Source organism: Triplophysa rosa, linkage group LG14 (genome assembly GCF_024868665.1).
Source record: "Triplophysa rosa linkage group LG14, Trosa_1v2, whole genome shotgun sequence".
NCBI classification, from domain to species: Eukaryota; Metazoa; Chordata; class Actinopteri; order Cypriniformes; family Nemacheilidae; genus Triplophysa; species Triplophysa rosa.
Genome location: NC_079903.1, coordinates 6,913,233 through 6,941,221, shown reverse-complemented (window position 1 = coordinate 6,941,221; position 27,989 = coordinate 6,913,233). Strand labels below are relative to the sequence as shown.

Genomic DNA, 27,989 nt, shown 5'->3' with positions numbered 1-27,989 from the left:
AAAATAATCTGTTTAGTGTAAAACAAGTTTTTATTGATTCTTAGACAGACAGTAAAAGGTCTGTACAGTAGCATTGTAGTCACAGCGATACATTCCCAGCATTCCTATTTAACATTCAAGTATCACTGTACTTTGCATAACAATGGACACTGCTAGTACATTTGGCTTTTGCATAAATCTCCTCCTATTGCATTGTATTAGATGTATTGCATATGTATTAAAACATTTATAGTATATGCAAGCTTTAAAAATGAAAATGAATGATGGATTTCAATAACTGTCAGCAAATTAAAAGTGGCACACAGATTTAGGGTCATCGTCAGAGCTGGACAACAGGAACATTGTGGGAATTTAAGATTGTTTAAGGATTAACTGTAAAAAAAAATGTAAGCGAGTCTAACTTTATCATTTATGCCCATATATTTAAAGACCCTTCATACAGCTGCCTGTGAATGAGAAATGCACACAAGATAATTGATAAGGATTTGTTTACGAAAAAAGGTCAATGTATAAATCGATAAAGGTTACCCATTAATTTTGAAATGTGTTTTTCCTCTAAAAATGACATGTGCCTTATGCTTTGGGGTAAGCTGTGCCAGTACGCTATTACAAAATACCGCTAACATTCATGCATTTTATAAGAAAAATACCGCTAACATTCATGCACTTTATGTAAAGTGACCTACTTTGAAAAACTTCAAGCTTTACATTTCAGTATGTGCTTTCTCTGTAAAAAGTGGCACAGCTTACCCCACTCTCCCCTATACTCCATAGTGGATTTCATTAAGACTCTTTAAGTAGAATCATTTCAAAAATATTTTTAAATCACAATGTTGATTTAAGGTGAAAGCTGAAAAAGTTCTTTAAAGGGACAGTTTCCAAAAGCCAATAACAAATCAAGTTGAAGAAAAAACTGAGGCATATGAATAGCTCAGACAAACTGTAGGTAGGTTCATTTCGGCTAGCCTAGATCTAACCCTTTATGTAACATTTATAAAAGTCCGCAAATCCATTATTCTACAAGAAAATAATTCAGTCCTTGCGTTCAGACATTGTCCGTCTTCATTCATACTAAGGTCCACGTGTGTCCATCCATCTTTAGCATTTTTACGTCAAATGCCCAGCAGTTCCTTGTTCTCCTTCATGTCTGTCTGATCTTCTGCCGTTTCATCTGGCTCTGGTTCCTGTGTCTGTTTACAGTCAGAAGGCTGGTGCTCATCTGAAGTCACTCTCTTATCCTTTTCTGTCTGGCTCACTTCACTCCTGTCATTTTCCTGGAGAGCATCTCTGTTCTCCATCCTGTCTCTCTCCTGCTCTTCTGGATCTGTATGAGAGGAAGACATCTTTTCTTCTTCATCCTCCTGCAGAGAGGCACCCGAAACCTCCTCGCCGTCACCGTTCTGCCGCGGGTCGTCTGGTTGTCGTGACGACTCGTCTTCCGTGTTAGCCTTTGCCTCCTCGCATGCTGACTTCCTGTGTTGTCGCGTGGGCAGACGTCTTTTAAAAGACAGCCTGGCTCGGCTCTGCGTGGTTGACACACAAAATAAGTCTTGAATTCGTTGTACATTAAACTCTAAAGGTGTTGAGTTATTTCCAATCAGTGATTGGGTTAAAAAGGGACAAACCAACCGTTTGGTTAAATTAACCTATACTGGGTTTGTGCTGGGTTGCTTTAACCCATTGTTGGATCAAATCTAAAAATGTTTGGGTTACGTGCTGGAGCCATGCAAAACTTGAGCAAATGTAGCAGCTATAAATGACATTAACCGATATCGCACAAACTCATTTTGTTAATATTTTCCTTTTAACGTTTTAAATGGACTGGCCCCTTTTTATCTTTCTGACCATTTGAGAATACACAGTATAAATAATATTAATTAATATTAATATTTTATTGTATTTTAATTGTATTAAATTAAATTAAAACTGTTATATATTTTTTGCGGAGCCTACCAGAAGTTAAGTATTCGTTTATGATGTTGCTGCAGAAACCGTCTATAATCTCAAATGGGGCTGATCTGAGTTTGCTATGTGTTTATGTTTTTTTATTGTCATACTGTTATAAATATTGTTTTTTTTAATATTGTTTAGCACAATGGTCAACTATTGTTTTTTATTGTGCGTTATAAATAAACTAAAATAAAAATTACTGATGCACAATATCAATTTTGATGTCAATATTGAAAATATACACTGTATATACTGTAGGCTATGTATATAATTTTTCACAACTCATCCGCTACTTTGGATTTAGCTTGTCATATTGCATTCTATAAATGCATTTTCTATGAAGTCTAGCCAACATGATGTATTTTAGAAGTCATTATTCTGCTTTGGGCTAACTTTTGTTAACAGTATTATTTATGTCTGTAGCAAGACAATAATGGCTTAAAATGCTGACATTAGTATGTGTGTATACTATGTATGTGCGTGAGTGCGTGCATGTGTGTGTGTTTATATATATATTTTTATATTTTGTGTGTGTGTGTGTGTTCATGTTTGTATATCCCGGTGGGGACCTAAACCTGAAAGCACACCAACACATGGGGACTCGTGTCACCGTGGGGACCAAAATTGAGGTCCTCATGGGCAAAAAAGCTTATAAATTGTACAGAACAATATTTTTTTAAAATCTAAAAATGCAAAAAGTGTTCTATGATCTTTAGGTTTAGGGGTTGGGTTAGGGATAGGGGATAGAATATAAAGTTTGTACAGTATAAAAACATTACGCCTATGGACTGTCCCCACGGGGATAGTAAACCAGACATGTGTGCGTGTGTGAGTGTGCGTGTGTGTGCGTGTGCGTGTGTGTGTGTGTGTGTGTGTGTGTGTGCGTGTGCGTGTGCGTGTGCGTGTGCGTGTGCGTGTGCGTGTGCGCGTGTGCGTGTGCGTGTGTGTGTGTATACAGTATATAGTCGCCTTGAAATTGTTTTTATCTGCATACTGAGCAGTTTTGGAAAGTTTTTGCAGTTTTGCATTGGCTTTGTAAATAAAACCGTTTTGTTAAATAAAGTCACTGGTGTAAATACTCCTTGTTAAACAGTTCTTTTGTGATTGTATCTCAATAGAAAGGTTACATGGGTTATGATGAAGAAGTGAGTTGATTGGATTACAGTGCAGGTTTACTGAGAGCTTAAGCCTTCAATACCAACTACATGAGCTTTCCTGTGGCTCAGTGGTTAGAGCATGGCGCTAGCAACGCCAAGGTCATGGGTTCGATCCCAGGGGTTGCACATACTCAATTACAAATGTACAGTATCATGCGATGTAAGTCGCTTTGGATAAAAGCATCTGCCAAATGCATAAATGTATGTAATGTAATGTACATGCACCTTTGTGCTGATATCATCAGATCTCGCTTCACACATCAGAGAGATGTGAGGTATTATAAAGATTACTGGACAAAATGAATGAGTGTAGTCCATTTTAAGTGGTTCTCTGGTAAAATCTACCACACACTGACAAAAAGACGCTAATCTCATGGTGTGTTGTATTACAGTAAGTGTAGTTTTAAATGTTAAGATGAAAATAGTCGTTGATGATAATAGACCTTGTTAATGCTGGTCAGCGGAGTGCCCTCGGCCGGTTGCTCGAAGCAGACCGGCACTTCATCGTCACAGGACAGCTGAACTGGCTGCAGGGTGGATCTCAGGGAGCTGCAGAGGCTGCTGGGATTGGAAACGGTGGGTGGGTGTTTGCTCTCTGGATTTTTAGGTGGTGACAGTAGTACGCTTGAAGAAAGAGCTAGGTTGGCCTTGGAAAGACAAAGGAAATGGGAAATGCATTATTTATGTTTTCTAATTCAGTTTAACATGAAAAATCTGACACTGAGTGTTTTAAAAGTGATGCAAATCGCTTTTCCAAAAACTGATAACGGTTTTGTAATTGTATACATTTGTGTACACAGTTAGATAACATATCTCTAAAGCCTGCCTTAGGAGTTGAAAAATACTGTACAGTCACAAGTCAACAGTTTAGTCAAAATTGACAAGAGAGATGATATAAAAAGATGTTTTATTCAATGAAACCACCACTTCTGTGGATACTTTTAATAAATTAATAAATTGAGAAAACTGAAACGCGACACACAGTGCAAGATATTTACAAAATGTAAATATAAATATGCAATTCCAAGACAGATAAAATTAAGCACACTATTTCACATCAGTATCAAGAACACCGGGTACACTGTGTCCTGGTTTATTAGCTGACTAACCAGCCTAACTTCAAAAAGACAACAAATAGATGAAAAAATGCCATCATTATACCTAAACCAGTTATTAAATGAGACATCCCCAGCTTACATAAGGGGGCACACAACAATTAATATTTGTAAATTATTATACTTAATATCTAAAATTCCTACCTGTACAGGAGGAAAGTAAAATAAAGAGAAATGACAACCCTTTTGTCCCATGACTGTGTGACAGTTACTAAGTCCAGTCCAATGCAGCTCAGCACTCAGCAACGGTGTCTAAGCCATTATCTCATTAATGTCTGAGTCTGATTTGATTGGATGGGACAGCACTGACTCCTCCCTTCTGTGAGCGTGCGATTGGTCTCTCTGACCAATGACGGATTAACTCTGTAGGACAGACCCAGAGGCCCCTAGACTATTTATATCTATTTCAAGTTTTCTAACTTTACTTTTCTGCCCCATATTTGCAAAATAGATCTTTTAGTTTTTAATATTTTATTATTATTTATTATAGATTATGAATTAATTTCCCCTAAAGGTCACAAAAGTATCTAGAGATGTACTGTATTGTAGTTCATAACAGTTTTATGGACATATTACACAGCTTTTGACAACCATAAATTCATTTTAAACATCTATTTCACAAGAAAAAATGTAATGTAATGACAGGGCAAGTCCTGTAACTGTTAGTCATGCAGCTGCGATCTTCTGGCAGGAAGGTTTGCTTTAGCCTGTTAAAGCCACAATATGGAAGAATTTTGTTATGAAATATCCCAAAATCACTTGCACAGTGTGATATATTTCATGCAGTTGTGCACTTACATTATCCCAAATGTTCCCATGAATGTGCAAATCCAGAGAAATTCCCATTTAAAATAATGGCCCGTCCCTTGTCTCCCTTGTATTTGTCACATATCAGTGACTTAATATCCGGTGCTCCACACAACCCTCAGTTTCCGGTTGTAGAAACTACGGCAACACGCAAATGCGGAAGTGGTTATACAGCATCTGGGACGCAGCATCTGTTGTTCTGTTATTATGGATCACGATTACTCTTTGGCGAGTAAAGGAAACCCAAAAAAGCGTAAACGTAGGCCAAATGAGGCAAGCAGGCTTATGGACAAACGAAGAAATAAAACAAGGATTAATATCGGCGTGGCGTTTTCTAAATGGAGAGAGCTTCGCGACCAACTTGGACTCGACAGAGACTCCGCTCTCGCATGTCTTTTAATAGACAATAGCACATTTTTTATTGTACACGAAATACTCATGCACAGATTATTTGAATAGTTATGAATGCATTTACCCTATGAAATACAGTATATGTCGCACAAAAATATGTAGCCAATAACGTTACTTGTAAATGCTGTGAGTTCGTTCCAATTTACTTTTTAAACGACGACTGTATGACTGTTTTAAACAGGTAAAACTGTGTAGCATTACACTACTAAATCAATTGACAAAGTCCAATATCAGTCACGGGCTAACGTAGCATTACATTCCACGTTTCTTGCAAGCTAATTCATTACTGTGATGTGCGATCTCCATACGCCTCTGGATGGTGAAAACGACATGTCCCATGATTCCACTCTCCTACATAACATCATTTAGCTTCGCCTTTTGTTGTTGTTTCGAAAGTGTGCCATATAGCGGTCCAAATATTCCATATTGTAGCTTTAAAGGAGACATCAGACGAAAACCCCACCTTTTCTGTGTTTAAGTGCTATAATCGGGTCCCCGGTGCATCTAGCAACCCAGAAAACGTGAATAATAAGAACCCAGTAAGTTTGTTTTGGTAAGCCTTTCCCTGCAAGCATGTGAGAAATCGAGCCGTTCAGATTTCGCTCTGATTGTGACGTCCAAAGCGGATTTTATTATAATGTTACCGCCCCTTAATCTACACAGTCCCACCCACCGCGCTCCGCCATTGTTGTTTTCACAAGCGACAGCGGTGTACGTGACGCCATGGCTAAAGTTCGTGGACAACATGCAATGTAGTCGCTGCACAGAGTCCAAACCTAGGAAGAGACAGGAGTGGATTTATTTTATTTTTAATGGAAATAAGTGCAGATGGACACTTGGAGTTTAGCTGTATGTATGTTAATACATTATGCACGTTAATATGTTTAGCTGCGGCAAGCTGTTTGTTTTGCTAATGAATAATTCGTGTTTAGGCTGAAAAATCTGTCACAGCAAACTAGCTTTCACGTGTGTGTGTAACGTTATAACTTGTCAATGACAAGCGCTAATCTCCATGTAATTCCGCTGTGGATTCCGTGGATTTTAGGTAAGCATACACACACAACTTAAGCGCATTAGCTGTTTGCTGTGACAGATTTTTTAGTCTCCGGACGAATGATTTGAGACGTTTAAAACGAAACTAACCGCAGAGGAATTCAGGAAATATAATTTAGCTAAACCATTGCCACTGCACGTGTGTTGTGTTGACACGCCGGACAGAAGGGGGGTGGGGTTCGCTGTAACTCATTATCATTTAAAGACACATGCACCAAAACGGGTTGCTGTAAGCACAGCTGTTTTTTACGAGGCAAGAAGGGTTTTGTTTAAACAGCCATTGAGTGTTTTTAAGCAAAATATGTTCCAGACATTTCATGAAGACCCTAATAAATCATACCAACTTGTTGAAAGTGCTCGTCTGAGGAGACCTTTAAGTTTTAAATGGCTAAATACATAGAAAAATGCTGACAACTAAGTTTTAACTGCTGCTAATATTATACCACTATTTGCATGCTGTTTATTTAGTTGTGCTACATATGTTTTGTTTATATGTAATATATGACTTATAATGATATTTTTCTACATTTAGTTTCACTCTCCCCATAAATGCCTGCACTTGAATGATGTTTATTAGCTATTGCTGTCAAGGTGGTGAATTGTCCAGGAGAAAGGGCATCCAGTAGGCATAAATAATGAATAATGGATGCGGATCATAAGGTGCGCGACATCCAGATTCCGCTTTGGTGCGTGGATTACGTTTTGTAGACATGTTTGCGTTTGTACCGGCTATTATGGCAACCTCTAACTGCACACATTAAGCGTGTCCCTTTGGGTTCCATAATAAATATTAACTAGCCAGTCAAAACAGCACATTCATCTCACTCGCAATACGAGTGTCTGGAATAGCTATAGTGGCTCACCGGAAGTCTAAAAACAAACATCACAAAGATGGCGGCGCCCACATTTACGTCAAAAATCAGGTGATTACAGCGACATTATTAAGACACTAGTAACAGACAATTGCGCTTATCAACCACACGGGGAACCTGTGAGCTAAAGTTCTATAGAGCTGCTTTAAAGAGCAAGCTTGTGATATCATTGATTGCAGATATTTTTATGTATGATGTTAAAGGGATAGTTCATCCAAAAATGAAAATTCTGTCATGAATCTCTCACCCTCTTTTTGTTCCAAACCTGTATAAATGTATTTGTTCTGATGAACACAAAGAACGATATTTGTAAAAATGTTAGCAACTGACATTTCTGGGACATCATTGACTACCCTAGTAGGAAAAATTAAATTGGTAGTCATAGGTGCTTTGCTTTCCTAAATTCCTCAAAATAACTTATTTTGTGTTCAACACAATAATCTTTCCTGCTATACCCCGGAAATCTCAGTTGGTAACATTCATCCAAATATCTTTCTTTGTGTTCAACAGAACAAAGACATTTATACAGGTTTGGAACAACTAGAGGATGAGTAATTCATTAGAATTTTCATTTTTGGGTGGAGTATTCCTTCAATATTGCCCTTGCAATAACATTTTTAAACACTAGGTGTCAGAAAACTTCCATAAAATCCAGCGTGCGTTCACTCTGCTGCATACAGCATTTTGCTTTGTGTATACCTCAATTGGAAAAAAATCTACACACATATTTTGGTAGATGTTTCCGTATTAAGATGACATATTTGACCCTTTCATCATCACCCTCAAATGCATTTTATAAATCTTTTTCATTGTATGCTTTACTGTAATACAATTTATCTATAAAAGCGTCTGCCAAATGAATAAATGTAAATCTGAAGGGAAATATTTCAGAATTCATCAGATAGTTTCAGTGTGATGCAAGAGATTTCCTGTTTCCTGTGTGAAAGCTCACTTCACAAATGATGTGTGACATCGATAAGCAACCTCACAAAATGAAAGGACAGAGCCTTTCACATGTTCATGATATAGAAATAATTATGTTCATAGATGATTATTACTAAAATCTTGTGATGTCATAATCGAGTAGAAAGATCTCACCTGTAGTTTTTCAATGAGAGGAGAACTTTTTATCTTCATTTTGGGAGGACAGATTGATGGTTTCTACAGAAAAGAAAAGAGAAATATTTTCAAAGGCTTATTTGATGGGATCATTTTTCATGCACTACTGTAAAACCAAGGTGTAAAACCAACATTAGTATTATCCTGAATGTTATCAATGTTAAATCATTTCCAACAATTGATTCAAGAATTCATGTAAAATTCCTATGAATGTGTATGTTAATGTTTTCTCTTTAAACATGCTGTAATTGTTTACTATTTCATACATTTTTTAACATTTGTTTGAGCATCCCAACCAGCCTCGACTTATTGATCAACTAAAGAAAGGAAATAATGTTAGCTAACATTGTAGGGGATCACAGCCACATATACTCACCTCATGTTCGGTATCTTTATCTGTTTGGTTGTTTATCTGCAGCGAGCATGGAGGTCTTCTCATTAATTTAACCTGCAATTCATTCAAGTAATGTTTAATTCTTCTCTAATAATGATATTAAAGTTATATAAAGTTAAGTTATTAAAGTTTTTAAATAAAGTATATAAGTATATACAGTAGCAGTTCCCATATTATTGCCTACCTTAGCTTTATTGATTTTCTCGTTGATGTACTTTAACTTTTAAATAAAAATGCGTAAATGTAATGCAAATGTAGCCTACAAGGCATGATAGATGCACGCTAATAATGTATTCCCTACACTAAAAGTGATGATCTTGTTGAAGTTTGCTTTGCCAATACTATTAAAATTCACAACACACTCTTCCGTATTATACAGCTTCTCATATTTGGTCCGTAAATCATTTTTAATTGCAAAGATTATAAATTCCAAGTGTGAATCTTTGCGAGACTTTTCATGTGAGAACAGGGCCGGGTCTGTGGGGAAGTAAGGAAGCCATTGCCCCTCTTTTCTTGGGCCCCTCCAAAAATATCCAGCTGACGATTCATATGAAAAATTAATGCTGCCTTCACGTGCTCTCAGGAATTCGATAATTCCCACTTCAAACCGGAAGTAACGTCTGGACTTCGTAACATCAAAAGTATTTAGTAACATTAAAACATTTATATAACTCATGACTTAGTAGCATTAAAACATTACAAGTATCTGCAAACATTAAAAGAGCACCGTTCTATAAATTATTTCCGGATTAAAGTGGGAATTATCTCATTTCCGAGAGCACGTGAAGGCAGCATTAATACTAATAAATACTTTAAAAAACGTATTTGTATACATAAACATAAATTGGGAAACAAATTTATTATGTGCAACCGATGTACATCATTTTTTTATGTTGATCCAACACATTTTTTTTTTCAATGTATGATCTATTATCAATGATCTGTCAATTTAATCACAGAAAAATGTAAAAATTATGCATGCAATAAACTATGATTATACTGTATATCTGCCCAACTAGAATATACGATTCCCCCCAGTTGAGCCAGCCTACCGGGCCTGTGTAAATATAAAACTATCAAATTCCTGATTTTGAACGTTTAGACATGACACACAATAAAAAACAGTACAAATGCGTGATGTTCCATTACCTCTATGTTTCCTGGCATCGGCAGTGCATGACCTCTGAGTCGTCCAGCCAGCTGAGCCACTGATGGTTTTACTGGAGTTTCCTCCTACAAACACAACACTGCAGCTTTACTCATTTACATTTATGCATTTGACATACGGTTTTATCCAAAGTGACTTGCATTTGCATTACAAGGTATACATGTTTGTGTGTTCGCCGATGATCAAACCCTTGACTTCTGTGCTGAGCTACAGAAACACAGCAGTGCGAGCATTGCAGGTGAGAGCTGTTGATGTTGGATCACTCTATCCTGATCTCATTGTAATAACACAGGATTCCCTCCACAGTTACATAAGACAAGCATGACGCAATGTTCGGGCCGTGCTTGTTTTACAAAATGTGTTTTCTTACTTACGGCAACTGGAAAATTATGTATTAAAACCAAGAAATGTGACACCAGAAAGTGACATAAGGCTAAACATAGGTAACGCTTACATGTTCAGAATAGTATACTGTACTATGCACACTATTTCATATTTATACTGCTCAAACGATTAAGGGAACACTTATAATACTTATATAATATAATACTTATTCGACTTATAAATCTTCACTTGTGTACATTGCATAATTTATGGAAACAAAATACCAGAACCCTTTTATTAAACTATAAACGCTTCAGAAATCAAATCACATCTTTGCATTGATCATTGCTGAGTTTGTCCAGAACATTACTCAGAAGTATGCATCAAACCCTCAAAAACAAGCACTTGTTCTTGGCAAGCAGTGCCTCACACTTCACTCTTTCTCTCTGTGTGGTTAAACCAGAAACATTCCTCCCAGGGTTCACAGACATGCACACTTTCCACATTTTAATGTCATTCTTTATTTAAGTAGATTTCCAAACACATGTTGAAAGCACCCGCCCTCCTTCCTCCACCCATAAAAACATACACACGGCCACTCGCTCTGAACAGCACGACAATCCCATGTGCTTACATGCACAGAAACAGGGAGGGAAGACGTTTTTTCCCCCCAATCCACTTCCTTTTATTTCCTGCCGTTCTTTTTCCTTACCGTGATAAGCAGAATTCCCCGGCGACCACCCACCCCTTGACTCATTATTTTGGCGCCCATGATTGTTAACTCTTTCCTGTCCTTTCAAAACAAAGACCATTTCAGTCACTTACAAGGTAAATCTTTACAATCAAGACAATGGAGTAAAGACCTTGTTTATTGGTTTTCCTATAGACCGTCACTTGTAATTGTTTTTTGGAACAAGGACTAGAGAAGGAGCTTGTTTTTTAGTTTTAGTTTTTATACCAAAATCTCACAGTATTTTATGTGAACAATTGCCTCATTGTGTCGATTTTGTTATTTCTATCCAGGATTTTTTTTTTAAGATTTGTTTTTGGCGTTTTGGTCTTTTAATTGTACAGTTGTTTGTTAGAGAGGACAGTAAACAAAGTGGGAGGGTTCGGGAAAGGACCACGAGACGGGAATCGAATCAGGTTCGCCCGATGCGCAACATGTCCGACTCTACTCAGGATTTTTTGTAGAAACATCAGAGACATAAATATGTAAATGAGACATAACCGCTTTCTACGTGATCAAGAAAAATACATATTATAGTCATCGTATTACAATTATAGTTGTTATTTGGTGTTACCTGGCTGATTTCGCGAGATTTCATAACTATTTTACAAGATGGACAAGTTATATGAATTTGTACAATGTGAATCATACAAAAACGTATATGTGACCCTGGACAACAAAACCAGTTTTATGGGTCAATTTTTCGAAATTGAGATTTTTACATAATCTGAAAGCTGAATAAAAAAACTTTCTTTGTTGTTAGAATAGGACAATATCTGGCTGAGATACAACCGTTTAAAACTCCGGAATCTGAGAGCGCAAAAAAATCAAAATATTGAGAAAATTGCCTTTGAAGTTGTTAATCAGGGGTACTGTGGCAGACCATCCACTCACGAAAATAAAGTTTTTATATATTTAAGGTAGGAAATTTACAAAATATCTTCATGGAACATGATCTTTACTTAATATCCTAATGATTTTTGGCATAAAAGAAAAATTGATAATTTTGACCCACACAATGTATTTTTGTCTTTTACTAAAAATGTTCCCGTGCTACTTAAGACTGGTTTTGTGATCCAGGGTCACATATGAGAAAAGATATACTGAAGCCTCTCCCCTATCCAAATCACACTAAAACGTGCAAATTAGATTTGACAAATTTATATCAATTAGTCACATCGTAAAATATAGGAATTGCTGTGAGATTGTGTTGGGTTTACTCCATATGGGGTCATTTACCCTATACCGCTTTCAACTAAAAAGTTTTTATTGACTTTTTACCTGTTCATTTCTGTGAACAAAGGCTTTTTGGGGACTTAAAATGACAAACTCTTGAAAATGGGTGTAAGTTTTTAAAAATTATGCCATTAGCGTCTCCGTGTACAGCCGGTTTCATCAGACGCACGCGCCTGGCCCAAAGTTAACTTCCGGCCTGTGTTAGTGGCTAATAACACAGTGTAACAAATTGTTGTTTCGCCCCACCTTTTTGTAGTTCTTGTACAATTCTGTGGAGCTAATTATTGTGGTAATATTTATTTTCATGTAGCATGAATGTTTTAGTGTATATTTAGCTCATGGAAATGTTGAGCTATTAATTTACGATTTACTATATATATTATATTATACAAATAATTTTCCAATTGTTACTTTGAAACCGTCAGAGCCACTGAGAGCGAGAGTTGCGCCAACGGAAGTTCAAAATTTTCACGTCACGTGATTCATGGAGCCTTCAGATAGTTACAGGAAGTTATGTTTTCTCTTTAAAGACATTATTTATTTCAGTTTTTATTCATCAAATGACTTACGTCTTTAAATGGGTTAAAAGTTTACCTCAGTTGGTCTGTTTAGCCGCAGCTCCATGCGTTACTAGTAACTTCCGGGAACTATTGAGAGTACTATTGAGAACTAATGAACCGCCATTGCTGTGACAAAAATGCTCCATTGGAGTCAACAGAGTTAACGTGACTCTCTCTCTCTCAATGATTCTGGAAACCGTCTATATACGAAAAATGCTAAAATGTCTATATAAAAAAATGCTAATTTGTGATGTCATACGCATTACATGTTTCTTTACAATGTGACATCGCCAACTACTGGCCTTGCATAATACAGCATTTTTAGTCGATTTAGCTGATTTATGTGAACAGAGATCATTTTGACAACATTGTCACCAATACAGCGAAACACAGTTTTCCGATTTTAGTACATTGTTGTCATGTAAACGTATACTTTAAAACAACAGAGCATGTTGAACAAAACGGGACACTTAAAATATGAATCTGATCAGCATGTTTTTAATCCTGAATTGGGAGGCTCTAAATAGCGGGTGGGAATCACGGTCTTGTCGTGGGAGTACTAAAAGCTCTATTTTGGGGCGTAGCAGCCTGAGAAATAAACCACAGAGCAGCTGTGAAGGTCTTGGACAGTTCTCTGTTGACAGTCCTTGAGCAAAACCATGTCCAATGAGAAAGATCGAGTTCAGCGGAGAAGCCCATGAAAAACAGTAGAACAACTTCTTGAGTTCACTATAAAGTTTTTAATGTTACCTTGCAGGTTCTTTAGATCAGTTTCTGTATTCCTTAAAGCCTCACATGCTGTATATTCTTCTGAAGATCAAGTGAATAAAATGTTCTTTGTTTCATGTAAAAATGGTAAACCACTGAGATTTCCACAGGGCATAAGTGCTTGATCAAATGTTTGCCTGACCGGCAAAACTAAACTGTGACTAAATCATATCCCGTAAGCCTGTGTAATCAAAGTCACAAGATCATAACTGATCCAGAAACAGCTGAATCTAAGACTCCAGACACAACATATCTCTGATGATCATCTTCCTTTGGTTTATAAGCCATTTAAAGCCAAAAAGTACAGTGAATTTACTGTATCACAGTTAGACGGTGTGTTTATGATGCCTTATCAACAGAGCAACTCAATGGCTGTACCATCACATGTGTTTACATGGTATTTCTTTAAATACTGTATCAATAAATACTATGTTGTCCTCAATGAGAAAATAATATTTTAGTGTAATGGTATACTGGTGGTCAAAGCACCAAATTCTTACCATCTAAGCACTGTACCATAGTAAAGCCACGTTACATTTTTTAAAATCAGATTTAGTCTAGAAAAGGTTTTTTACAATCACTTTATATGCATTTATATTAGCATTAATACATGGGTAGGAAAGATCGACCCCAAAAGAAAAACGTGTTCTGCACAATGGCCATACAAACTATTAAAAGGCTTTTAAATGTGATTAATATCAGATCAAATCACCCACATAATAAGAATATAAACTATAATTCATGCTTTCTGGACATGCACCACCCTGAGTTCCAGTCCTTTGAGATATACTATATATATACAAATATGACCTAAAAGGGAAATGAAATGTTGCCCATTTATCCATAAATATAAAAAGAGGATAGTAAATAAGTCATTACTAAGTAATGTAGACTAAAAAAATCTCAGGTTGGATCTGGTTATTCCTGCCAGCTATGACCCATTGCTAGGCACGTAAGATTCTCTCGCTCTCATTCCAGGAAAACATGATGTGTTTGAATTTTACATCATCAGATCACACTTTTCCACTGCTTTCACAGCTCTTTTCAGGCACATGGCTTGTTTTTTAACAAATGTTATGTGTGGGTTACATCACTGAAAGGAATGGGAGAAACAGCTCCTGTCTCATAGGCTTTGACATGAAGGACCATTATGGCACAAACCAGGTGTACAGGAATTCATACTGACTCACAAGTCAGGTTGTAAAATATTAAAGTATAATACGAAGTAAAAAACACTTTTACATGAAGACTTATATAAAGTCATGTCTGTTAGCTTTGAGGTCATCTATACTAGTGTCCTTCTAAAAATTAATAAACTTTAATGTGATTGCTTAAAATGTGTCTTTTTTCTATAGAAGACTGAGCAAAAACATGAATTACTTATCTCACACGGGTGTATAAAAATGCTTTTTATCATGAAAATCCCCCCCCACCACCTGTCTCCGAGAAGAAACTGAAAGTGCACTAACACTCCTAATTTTTGCAATTGCAAATTTTTCCAATTGGCTGGAATTTACTTAATGTTAAAACATCTTCATTGCATTTGTCCATGGTTCAAGCTGTCAAATGACAAGATGCAGTAAAAGCACTCGGCGTACCATACGTAACACACATAAGTCCATTCTTCAGGTCAAGTTCTGTCACAATCTGTGAAAATTCAAGGCAATCTTTTCTTGTTTGCATACTAAAGACTCACTCATCCAGCCCGTGAAGGGTTATATGAAATGTAAACATGAATGCATTCAAGCACATATTAAAGATATAGCCATATTCTATGTAGAAACAAATCATTTTCTCACTGTTATCTCCACCACAGGTTTTCCATTTTCTTCTCTTGATTCATTGCAAATTTGCTTCCAGTTACTATAAAGTTATTTCAATGTGCTTTTAATATCACAAATCTCTTGCACAAGATGTATCCACATTGCTCACTTGAAACAGAATGTCAGCTAGACTTAAAGTTATAGTTCACCCAAAATTTACTCACCCTCTTGTCATTTTAAACCTTTATGACGTTCTTTCTTCCGCAGAACACAGAAGAAGATATTTTGAAGAACGTTGGTAACCGGACAGACAGCACTGGACCCCATTTACAGTACTTCTATCATATGGAAACAAAGTTTACAAGTAACAACATTTTTCTAAATATCTTCTTTTGTGTTCTGCAGAAGAAAGAAAGTCATACAGGATTGAAATGACAAAAGGGTGAGTAAATGATGACAGAATTTTAATCTTTGGGTGAACTATCACTTTAAAGTCCCGTCACTCATCATTTGTCTGAAGCATGTTTTGCTAACTGCTAGGCCACAGCTGCTGAATTTAAGGCAGAAATAAATTCTTTAAAAGAACGTGGTAACAAACTTCACTATTTAAAGGAATAGTTTACCTTCAACATAAAAATTATGTCATTGTTTACAAGCCCTTTTGTCATTCCAAACCTCTATGACTTTCTTTCTTCTGCAGAACACAAAAGAAGATATCTTGAAGATTGTTGGTAACAGAAAACTGTTGGTCCCCATTGACTTGCATTGGTTTTGTGTCCATACAGTAGAAGTCAATGGGGACCAACGGTTTTATTTACCAAAAAAACCCAAAGAAAACGGGGAAATTTACCAAAGAAACCAGGACCAAAACTTGCAATTGTTTGCTGAAATTTCCATCTGTCAACATTCCTATGGTTCACTTTAAAACGTAAGGGCTGTATTCATGGCAGTGCTCGCAGCCTCGCAGTGCTATGTGTGTTTAACATCTCTTGTAACACAGTTGTACCCTAGCTAAATATACTGTATTATAACATGTGGTCTACAGTAAATGTTTGGCAAGTCCAGCCCAATTTATTACATCTTTGCTTACACTGTGTTCCCATTTCTTCTTCTACAACATGAAGACCCAACCACACACACACACAGTATAGGGGACTCCCAGCACACAACACATCGTGGTGGTATGTGACCAGAAGCTGTGCTTTGGGTTGTTTACCAGAAGCCGATGTTCTTGGGTCTGCTAGAAATACATGAATCTCTTTACATGAATCTTCTGGGATTTGGTGACACTATATAAAATATGGCTTGCTCTCATGAGAGTGAGACCCCCCCCCCCTCTCGCGCTCTCTCTCCACATATTTGGATAACAGTAAATTTGTCTTAACTATGATATATACACACTTAATATGCACACTTTGTCTACAACTTTGCAATCTATAAAACTCCAGAGTTTCAAGTGTATTCACAATCAGATGTTTCACAATGTACATTCATTACATTTGAGTTACTGTAACATTGGTATTTTGGTACTTACAACCGCTGCTAACCATGTTTCCGAGAAGGGTATCGTAGCTTTTGGCAAGAAGTGCTGCTTCTAGATTACAAGGTTGAAGCGTTCCATCACACAGATAACCCAGTGATTGTACGCAATGCAAAAAGTCCTCGAATAATCTGAATTTAGTCTGTATTTTATTTGTATATTTCCCTGTGTTTGAATGACACACAACACAAATAAATACACAAACTGTACACTCATAAAAATAAAGGTGCTTATATTCATAACGATGCCATAGAAGAACCATTTTTGGTTCCACAAAGAACCATTCATTCAAAGGTTCTTTATAGAACCATCTCTTTCTTAGTTTTTATAATCTGAAGAACTGTTTTTCACCACAAAGAACCTTTTTTGGTTTTTCAGGTTCTTTATGGAACCAAAAGGTTCTTCTTTAGCATCAAAGAACCTTTTGAAGCACCTTTTTTAAGAGTGTATACAGTTGGATATTTGCGTTACGAAACATGCAAGTTATAATAACAAAAAGATGTACAGTACATTGACAAGTTTGAATAGGAAACAAGAAAGGGTTTTGTGATATCTTTCCGTTTCATTTTGTGTTTTTTGGAGATAATGGTAAAAACCATTTATCCACTTAAGTCTGATGGCACTTTATTCACAAAAAATGTGGGTACCAGCTTGCAGATTTGTGAACTAAGATTTCTGAATAAGACAAACACCAACAGCCAAACAGTCTTTGCTTACACTTGCAAAAGTAACAACGACACACCACGTGCCACGTGAGGAACTGTAAAGCTTGTGACCATTAGGAATATCAAAGCTTTGCTGTTCACACAGAGAGGAAGATATTCTACAGACAGCCCTTCCTGTCCCAGTTTGTGGTCATTTGGGGTTAAAATAGTCGGAAAATGCATCATCAGAATAGTCTGTTTCTGTATGTGCAGTAGCTCACTTGAGCTTTAGAGACTTTATAATAACTTAATTGACATTAAATGACAACTTTAGTGTCCTGTCCAAAGTAACCACAGATTTTCTACTAACGTTTGACAACCAGAAAGTGTCCAAATGTGTCATTGTAATTACAAATATACTGTAAGTACTTAGTGATGTACTTAATGTTTATGCAATTACATTTACTGTTATTACTATAGTACGTAGCCTATATGTAACTTCTAATGCAATGACACTACTTTTTAGGGTCCATTGATTGTATATAAATTTGAATATTTTTCATAAGGCAGTATATAATGTTAATGGCTTAATAATTAAGTTATTTTAAAATATTATTAGCAAGAAATACAGAGCCTTCTGTGCAGCTGTGTCAGTCACCTGATTTAAAGTCAGCACAATGCATCCCGTGTACATGACAACACTATCAACAAAGCAGTAGGCAACAATTACACAAAGTTTACTCAGTTTACTCAGTTTTACTGAGTTTTACTCAGTTTACTAAAGAGTTTACTCAGACATTACTTTCATTACAGATAACGTTTATGGAAACATTAAAAGACATCATACCTCCATCCTCAAACCCTGTTTATCCGCGTAAAGCGGCTGTATCCAAGCTTGCGCGCGCGCTGTGTATCCAGACGCGTCTCTCCGGTCACAGCTTCACTTCACTTTCTGTTTTTCTAGTCAGCAACACCCAGATCTGCAAACGCATTTAATCCTCAACGACAAAGGAAGAGAAACTCCTTTTAGCGGTAATAGCGCAGACGATGTGCAACACTGTGTCCATCTGCGGCTGGTCGCAGTTAACACAGAGCTTTTTAGAGACAAGACTAACCCTAACGTACTGTACTGTAACACCAAAACACAGTTATGACAGTTATTGATCTCGAAACATACTGTCCTGCCTACCTGAACGGCATCTTGTGCTTATCACATGCGCGTTCAAACATTTGAGCCCCGTATTTTAAGCATCTCAGGCGCGTTTGAACAGTTTTTTAAATATGTGTAAATCTGTGTTATCATCAAATATTTTTAGAAATCAGGTGTGTTGAAAGGTTTTGGTCCAATATTTTGTGGCATTATGGTTGTGTTTAAAATTTGTATTTTATTAAGTATTTTGGAGCTCCAGATGTGTAGGCTATTTAACTGTTGTAGTGTTTTTGGGCACCACGTGTTTTTTACAAATACTTCATATGTGACATCATGGTTGTGTTATGTTTTGTTGGATTTTTTCATCATGTGTGTTTAAAGATTTAGTTCGAGTGTTGTGCGGTATCACGGTTGTTTAAAGTGTTTGTGTGAGTATTTTACGTTTAAATGTGTTGTTTGAGGTTTTTTACCATGGTTGTGTTCACACAGTTTGTTCAACTTTTTTTTTTATCGCGGCTGTGTTTAAAAAATTAGTTTGAGGTTTTTTTGTATTGCGATTGCGTTCAAAGGTTTTTTTTGCGTATTTTTTTATCACAGCTGTGTTTAAAGGGTTTGTTTGAGTATTTTGCGTTTAAACGTTTTGTACAAGTATTTTTTATCACGGCTGTTGTTAAAGGTTTTGTTTGAGTATTGTTTTTGTATCGCGGTTGTGTTCAAAGGTTGTGTGTGAGTATTTTTAATGCAGCTGTGCTAAAAGGTTTTGTTTGAGTATTGTTTTTTTTTTATCGCGACTGTTTAAAGTGTTTTTTGGTATCACGGTTGTGTTTAAATTGTTTTTTCGAGTATTTTGTGGTATCACAGCCTGGTTCGAAGGTTTTGTTCGAGTATTTTGTGACATCACAGTTGTGTTTAAAGGGTAGGCTCGAGTATTTTGTGGTATAACGGTTGTGTTTGAAGGGTTTGTGCGAGTATTTTGTGTTTTCACAGGTGTGTTTAAAAGGTTGTGTTAAAAGGCTTTAGGTATATAGGTGATGCCTCACCATTAATACACTATTTTTAATATGTCATCTTTTAAACAATGTGTTCCAACATAATCAAAAACTCTTTTGTATTCTGTATGTTATGACTCATATCCTTTAAAGTGTGTCTTTGGCACTGTGAATACGTGTTATAAATGCCCTTGAAGAAAGGAAGTTGGCAGAGATTAGAAAACAAATGTCGTGTTTATTTCCTGAGCTGTGCTCCATCAGAGGGAGGAAGCATACTCGAGGATAGAGTTAAAACAGACGCTCTCAATGCATTTCATATCTCAAGCATGTGACAGTTGAATATGAAGAGGTTATGTGTGTGTGTGTGTGTGTGTGTGTGTGTGTGTGTGAGAGAGAGAGAGAGAGAGAGAGAGCAAAGTTTAGGGAAAACCCAAGTAATCTACTTCAGCAATACTCAGCAGATTGATGACTCATGCTGTCGTAATCCTCTGACCGTCTTGTGCATTAAATACATTGCTGTTATTAATTATGAATAAATGCAGCTTTGGCTCTACAAGACACTCCAGGAAACTTGTGGAATCAGTGTGCATTTGTACAGATAAGTACTTAACAATAAGCTCCATCAATCCTTTTTATTAAGAACGCTGCATTGAGTGGTCAGCTCAATTATACACGCAGTGCCAAGGTGACCCAGATTCAGAATGGGTGGGTATGTGAACGTAGCAATAAAGACCCCCTTCCTTCTCTTTATTTATACCAATATTTATAAACATGGCCACAGCTGAGTGAGCTCATGTCCTGCGGAGGGCGAGATTAGCTCAGAGCAAACAAGCCCTGCGTCATATAGGCCGGCTACAGAAAAACACAAGGTTGAGTGTGATAATAGTGCTTTGAAGTCGTTTGGAAGAAAGCCAGGACGTTCCAAACACGTGGCTGTTTGAAGGAGGAAATAACGTCGCAGTGCTTTGTGTGACCCTTCTTTTCTGATGCATAGAAAAGATTGGTCGTGTCAGTTCAGACCTTTACTGTTGATTTTACCTAAAGGTTTAGAGACCCACTTCGGTCTTTTTCCCAAGAAAAATGCTTGCTGGCAGAAAAACAGCTGGCAGTTTTAAAATACTGTCAAAAGATATTTGGTTTTGCACTCAACACCCAGAAGACACCTGTGAACAGCGATGGAGTCGACGTGGAGCTTGGAGTTCTTGGGTATCCATATATCAGGATCTTTCCTGGATCCTCAACACCTCAACTCTGATTTAAAAGGCCGTACTTCCTTAAGAAACCAAGCCAAGCTCAAATACACCCCTAGAAATGACAGCTACAACACTAAAAGTACTCTGAAACTGGTCATACCTACTGGTATAGCAATGGCACTGTCTCAAACCAGAAGGCCCTCCAGTGTGTGAAAAAAAACTGCCCCATACATCCTCAGGTGTTCAGCTACTGTGCCCTCCATCAAAGACCATCACAATCGCTCAACCAGTGTTGTTTTTTCTAGTGGTTCCACATAAAATTTATGAAAAAAATTGTATGGAAAGTCATAAAAATGTATGTAAAAATGCATGTTAAAGAGTTTAAGACAAGTTTCTCACCCCATGAAGTATTTACTTCTGTCTTTTAGTCTTCATCAATAAATTTAATAATCAAATAAATTAAAAACTGCTTTCACATTTTTTCACTTCATATGGGCTAGGAAGCTTTGTCACCTTCACTGCATTGTCACTTTACCGAATACTGTCACTTCATTTATATACTTGCACTACAGCATACTGTGGAAACTGTTGTTACAATTGTTTCTATTGAATATGGGTCCTCTCATGATGTAAATTGCTTTATACTAATTGAGTGTTAGCACTTATATTGTAATTCTTGTTACTGCAAAAGTAATTTTTGTCTCTTATTGCAATTTTACTTTAATTAAAATTAATTTTTATTGTAATTTAATGTCTTTTGCCCTTCTATGCTCTTGTGAAGTAAAAAGAAAATAAGAATTGTAAAAATCTTGAATTACTGTAAACAATTTCAGTTATGTTAACATGGGAACCAATAGCTTTTTAGTGCAGCATGTATCTCCCCCTGCAGGAAAACTACAGCTATTTCATTCTGTGCAGCATCGTGTCAGCCTTATTCAGAAACATGCTTTTAAAAACAAATCCTTTCACTAAAGCGAGGATAACACACTTCACTATACACATGTTTAATATCACAAGACAATAATTTTATATACAAACATTAAATAAGACATTAGACAGATGGTAGATAACACCATTTTACAGCGTTGTGTTGAATGTGTGATTCAGCAGCTTGTATTTAGACCAGTAGTTCTCAAACTGGGGGCCGTGGCCCCTGGGGGGGCCCCGAGATGGATCCAGGGGGCCACAGATTTTGTGACATTTTATGAAATATAGAAATTGATCATAGATTTTATGCAATCAAACATCAGAAAAATAAGACCACCAGACAAAATAATTCATGTTTCAGCATTGTATAACCAAATATGTTTTTGTTTAAATAAAAATGTTAAATTTAAGATTATAAATCTTTATTTGGGGGGGCCGCAAAGCGATGCACTCTACACAAAGGGGGCCTTACAATGAAAAAGTTTGAGAACCACTGATTTAGACAACACTCGACAGACTGTATACTGTATCACGTCAGATCGTGAGTGCTACACGCTTGTGAAAAGAGTCAATGTAGATTTTGTTAGGGCGTTTTAACACACTTTTTTGCTCCTGTTGAAGAAACTCTTTTCTTTTGATAAAGTTAGTAAATAAGGCAACTAAAAATATGTATTTTCCAACCCCACAAATATGGAAGTAGATTACAGATTACACCAGTTTAAATCTTTTAGTTGCATAAATCTATAATCTGGTTTGCACGAAATACTGTAAATTAGCTACAATGAAAATGAATACTGTTATTTGTTGTCCTTTATTTTTCCAATTTCACACAGTACAGCAGATGTAAGGCTTGCTGTTAATACTACAGTTGCACATCAAAATACACAAAAAATATGAAGAAGAGAGAGGAACGTAAGCAATCTTTGAAAGAATAACAGATAAAAAACGATATAGCAATACCTAATGATTTTACCATCCTATATTATCACAATAAACAAGAATAGGAGCAAAGGAAAAGACAGGCAATCGGACACAACTGAATAATTTAATCATAATTCAAGGGTCACATTTCAAGATTATGTATCATAACATAACTCCGCGGGAATGACGTAAAGAGGGGTTCTTTTGTGATGGACTGAGTGGTAAACAGGTTTAATTTGAATTTAAAGATTTGGATTGTGGTTCCAGTATAAGACATAATGTAGCCTAAGAGCCCGTGTAATACAATAGTGTTGTTAGGAATGAAGACGTGTGCATGTACAGCATCATCTCATTTGCAGGGCTCAGGTGCACCACAAAACAACATTAAACCGATTTATACACTACCGGTCAAAGGTTTAGGATCACTCTTTATTTATATTTTCCCTCAGTTTAGTGTAATGTTAAACCCATCAAAACCATGAAATAACACAAATGTAGCTGTGGGAATTATAAAGCATCCAAAATAAATGAACTCTATTTTAGCATCTTTAAAGTAGCCACTTGATCGTACACTGCATTTTATCATCCAGTTTCTTGAGGTCTCGAAGCTTTTTATACTGAAGAAATGTTCATATGTTGGACTCTTATTGACCGCTTTTTATTTATTATTTGTTGGCACAATTATATGTCTATACAAACCTGATTTCAAACATTGAAATACACCTTCAGATTAATAGATTTTCAAGATCACGAGAAACATTTTTTTTCAAGTGATCCTAAACTTTTGAACTTTCTGTATTTGTTTTGACTAGTTGCTTTCAGCTCAGTTGGTTTTGCTGAATTTCAAGACATCATGGAACATGAGATGTTTTTGAAGCTATACTAAAGTATTTAAATACTTTTATGTATTTTAAGTCTCACACTGACTTGGCAAACCATGATATCTAAAAAAGCAAATAGCAGGGTTATAATATTCATGTTTATTTTGGGGGATTGGGAAAATGTCTCTTTTGACCTGGGTCTGTTAAACACCTAATTTATATTAATATTAATTTGTATTGTATAGGCCTATATATTCACAGTAGGCCTATAAAATTCTGTTAAAAAACCAAAACGTTCTGTAAGCTGGTGAAACAGGATATATATTAAACCCAGATAGCACAGGTACATCTGTAAGATGTCTGCTAAAGATCTGGAGATCTGGAAAACATCTGCTGTGTAAAAACATCTGCTAAACGTCTTAGAAAGAGCTGTTGTACATCCATTCTATATCATACACTACACATCTTACAGACATCTTCTAGAGGTCTATATGACATCCGACAGCAGACGTCTCAGAGATGTAGGGCAGATGAGCAAACAGCATCTGCCAGATGTTTTGCAGATGAAAATGCAGACATCAAATAGATGTCTGCCATATGTAGGTGTGCTATCAGGGAATTGTTTTCCCCGTTTTTCTTGTAAATTTGTTTTCGTTTTCTGTGATTTTACAGTTTTTGACCGTAGATCAAAAACCTGTAAAAAAACAACAACATGACATTGAAAAAAAAACATACGTAGAAAATCTTTAAAAAATGTTTTTTTACAGAGTAGGCTATTCAATTAAAACAATTCAAAAGTAATCGATTCTTTGTTTAGGCCACATAACGTTTACGTTCTTGCGTTGGTTACAATAAAAGAAAACATTATCTACCAAAACAGCTATAAAAATCCACTTGATCGAGTAGGCTATGTTTACACAAAAATCCATAACATAATATGGATCAAACATGTTCACTCATTACTGTACCACCAAAGCAGTCAGCCACGTGTGTAATAACAGGTATATGAGTAAAACCCGTCAACTGAAAACAGTGAATTATTAATTTTCGTCTAATTTTATTCTCGATATTAACCACGAGAGCCACACGACTGTGCTCTGTGTAACATGTTTCCACAATCCTTGCCAGTCGTAATTTAATGAGATACAGTAGAGACGATGGTCTCTTTTACCCCGGCGAAAGTGTCCGTGCAGGCGGTGATGTCATCGCGAGATGAGAGGTGCCTCTGGTGGAGCCTGCGCGGCAACACGAAGAGGCGTTTGACAGCCGAGCGGTACTTGTTGGACATGAGGTTGTAGAGAACAGGGTTAACTGAGGCACTGAAGTAAAACAGGACCATGGAAGCCACATTCAAATCCTGACTGAGGCGGGCGGAGTGATAGTCATCCACGTGTGTGAAGAGGAATCGACCGATGTGGTAGGGCAGCCAGCAGACGGCAAACACCAACACAACAACAGCTAGAGGAAAGAATGAAATTGACCATTTTAACCAAAAGCATCTTAAGGTTTTTATAAAAATATACTGTATAGTTATAGCCTGTATGAAATAATGTTTGTAACAAAGTTCCAGTGCAATTATGGACAAGTTCTGAACTTTCATAAGAACATCTTTCTTAATAAAATGTCAGGCTTTGACAATCATTATGCTCACCTACTCATGAGGTAACAATACATCTGTAATGTGTTAAATGACTTCAACGATCATATTGATTTTTTGCTGACAATGAATTTAATGACTGAATGTAAAATGACTCTGAACTTTGCACAGTAAAGTAATGCAGTTGGGCGATTGTCATGAAATCCTGGATTCAAGATTTCAACATGATTTTCTTAAAAACACTTGCATCAACACATTTTCTTTTAATTCGTTAAAAACAAGGTATGACATTAATTTCAAAGTTTTTACTGACAGTATAACACAAATGTGAACATTTTTGACAAAATAAAAACGCCTTAAAAAAATCTCATTACCATAACCAGTTATCCCATAGCAATAATAGCATGTTTTGCTAAATCATGTTTATTAATCATACATACAGTAATAAGACATTAATGAAGTATATTTTAATAGAAAATTATACATGTACATGTACATGTTTTTTAAACGCAGAAAACTACCTGTATCAGTAATGAGAATGAAAAAAGTTGTGTACACAGCGTGACAAGAGAATACGTTTTTAACTAGAAAAATATAACCTAATCTGTTAGCCTGGTATAGATGAGTTTCTTCTTCAAATAAATCAAACTTTAATATAAATATCTTTGTGTGTGTGTGTGTAAACAGTCCTTTAAAAATGTTACGGAGGATGAGAATATCAGTCATGGACACTTCTTTTTTTCCACTATTTCTGCATTTTTATTACACATGAATATTCTGTCCATGATTTTTTGTCATTTGAGAACATTTAGTAGAACATCCAATTGTTTTTATCAGAATGTTTTCATTTTACTCTGCTTAAATTACAACATATAATGCACAAATCAAGACGCATTTTGGTAATGAGAATTTCAGCAGAAAAGGCGAATAATACATAAATTCATTTAAATTATGGTAGATTATAAATTATAAGGTAGACTTGCACAAACTATGTTTAAACCGTGCTTATTATGAATACAATATATCTTCCGATTTTTCTTACATTAAATTCTTACATTGGGCGGTTAAGAAGAATTTTCTTAATGATTTGTGAATCTGGCCTCAGGACCACTTCAATAAAACTAATCTTTGTCACCCGTTTGATCTTGGAACCCCCCTATATAACAGAAATCCAAAACAAATGTGGCTTATGTGTTACTGAACCCTAAAGCAAACTCTTCATCATCTTAAAGAACTGTGGCTCCAGAAAAACACTCACCCAGGATCTTAACAGTCTGTCGGTGAACCCTCTGTCTGGCTTCTCCATTAGGCCCATGAAGCTCATGACGGCTCTTCCACAACTTGCGTCCAATGGCCCCATACAGACAGAGCAGACAAAACATGGGGCAGAAGAAGTAGGCGGTCGACACCCAGATGGTGGTGTGGAGAAGCCCGGAGTCAATGGCGTAGCGCGTGTGCTTGCACTGGCGTGTGTTGGGGTCATGCATCGTCTCGTTCTCATATTCCACACCCATCAGGAAGAACATCGGAGCGGCGGAGAGCAAGGCGAAGCCCCACAGTGCCAGAATGACATACTTGACCCTACGTTTGCTAATGGCAGCCTTGGCTTTAAAAGGGAAGCAGATGGCCATGTAACGCTCCATGCTCAGTACAGTTATGTGGAGGATGGTAGCGTTGGTGCATCCCTCATGGAGGTAGTGCGACAGACGACACACCAGCTCGCCGAAGACCCAGGGGACGTACTTCCAGAGGCGGTACAGGTCAAAGGGGAGGGTGAGGAAGATGACCAGGTCTGATACGGCCATGCTGGAGAGGTACAGGTTGGTGGTGGTTTTCATGTCCTTGAAGCGCTGGATGAGTAGGATGGTCATGGTGTTGCCGGTCACACCGATGATGAAGAGGAGGAGGCAAATGATGGTGACTGGGATGAGGGTGGAAGTTGGAAACAGAGAGTCTCCCCAATGGTGGTCATCCATAGACTCATCCATGTTGATGGAAATTGGTAGTTGCTTGATGGGAGGGATTAAAAAATGTAAGATCTCTACAAGACGATGTGGATGAAAAAGATCTGTTTGCAATAAGATGCTGTGCGCTTGAAGGGACGAGAGGAATTGGGCTTGTTTAAGTCGTGCTCGGAGATGACAGCATCACCTCCACTGTGTGCGTGCAAAACATCACTTTGTCCAAATCTTAATTAAATAGTGAGAGGCGGAGACATCGTAGACATACAAGGACATGACAGTAGCAAGAGGCGGAGATTTTCATGTGCATTTGAATGAACACAGAGCTCCTGATTTATGTAATTACATCATTAGATGTTTACACCATATACTTTGTGTTAGAGCTCAACATGGTGGTCCAAAATTGGTTTCTTTTTTGTGTTAAAGTATATTATATCCCAGTTAAATTAGCAGAGACATTAACATTTACAGGGTTGTGTGTCTGATGCGTAGAGATGTATAAATGCCACATTCGACCACTCCAGACAGATCATCAAATTCATCGATTTGGAACGGTCCGCATGTTAGTTTGTAATTGCCGTTTATTTATATAAGAGAATTTAATGTGATATTTAAATTTCCACATGTGAGAATGTGTTGACCGTTTCAATATGCTGGATGACTTACTGTGCGTATAGTAGCCCAGAGAAACTACATCTAATGGGCATCTATGTATATATATCTATGGTCAGATGTACCAACTTCTGGCTGAAATGATGGCTTGATTTTCAGATTTCGCTTTTTCTGATCCAACATTGGTCAGAAGTCACGTTTTTAATA

The 27,989-nt window shown here is 36.8% G+C and overlaps 2 protein-coding genes across 2 annotated transcripts; both read right to left on the bottom strand.

The window, feature by feature from the left end:
* Positions 1–18: 18 nt before the first annotated feature.
* On the bottom strand, positions 19–18,720 carry zgc:153184 (uncharacterized protein LOC751652 homolog). Its single transcript, XM_057351038.1, has 6 exons — positions 18,459–18,720; positions 10,028–10,111; positions 8,861–8,932; positions 8,464–8,526; positions 3,551–3,754; positions 19–1,523 (listed from the first exon to the last, which is right to left on the bottom strand). The coding sequence occupies exons 1-6, from the start codon at positions 18,462–18,464 to the stop codon at positions 1,113–1,115; spliced, it is 840 nt and encodes a 279-aa protein (XP_057207021.1). The 5' UTR covers positions 18,465–18,720; the 3' UTR covers positions 19–1,112.
* A 3,965-nt stretch (positions 18,721–22,685) lies between these two features.
* mlnr (motilin receptor) lies at positions 22,686–27,617 on the bottom strand. The gene is made up of 2 exons (XM_057351024.1): positions 26,468–27,617; positions 22,686–25,070 (listed from the first exon to the last, which is right to left on the bottom strand). The coding sequence occupies exons 1-2, from the start codon at positions 27,195–27,197 to the stop codon at positions 24,748–24,750; spliced, it is 1,053 nt and encodes a 350-aa protein (XP_057207007.1). The 5' UTR covers positions 27,198–27,617; the 3' UTR covers positions 22,686–24,747.
* Between the last annotated feature and the right edge of the window lie 372 nt (positions 27,618–27,989).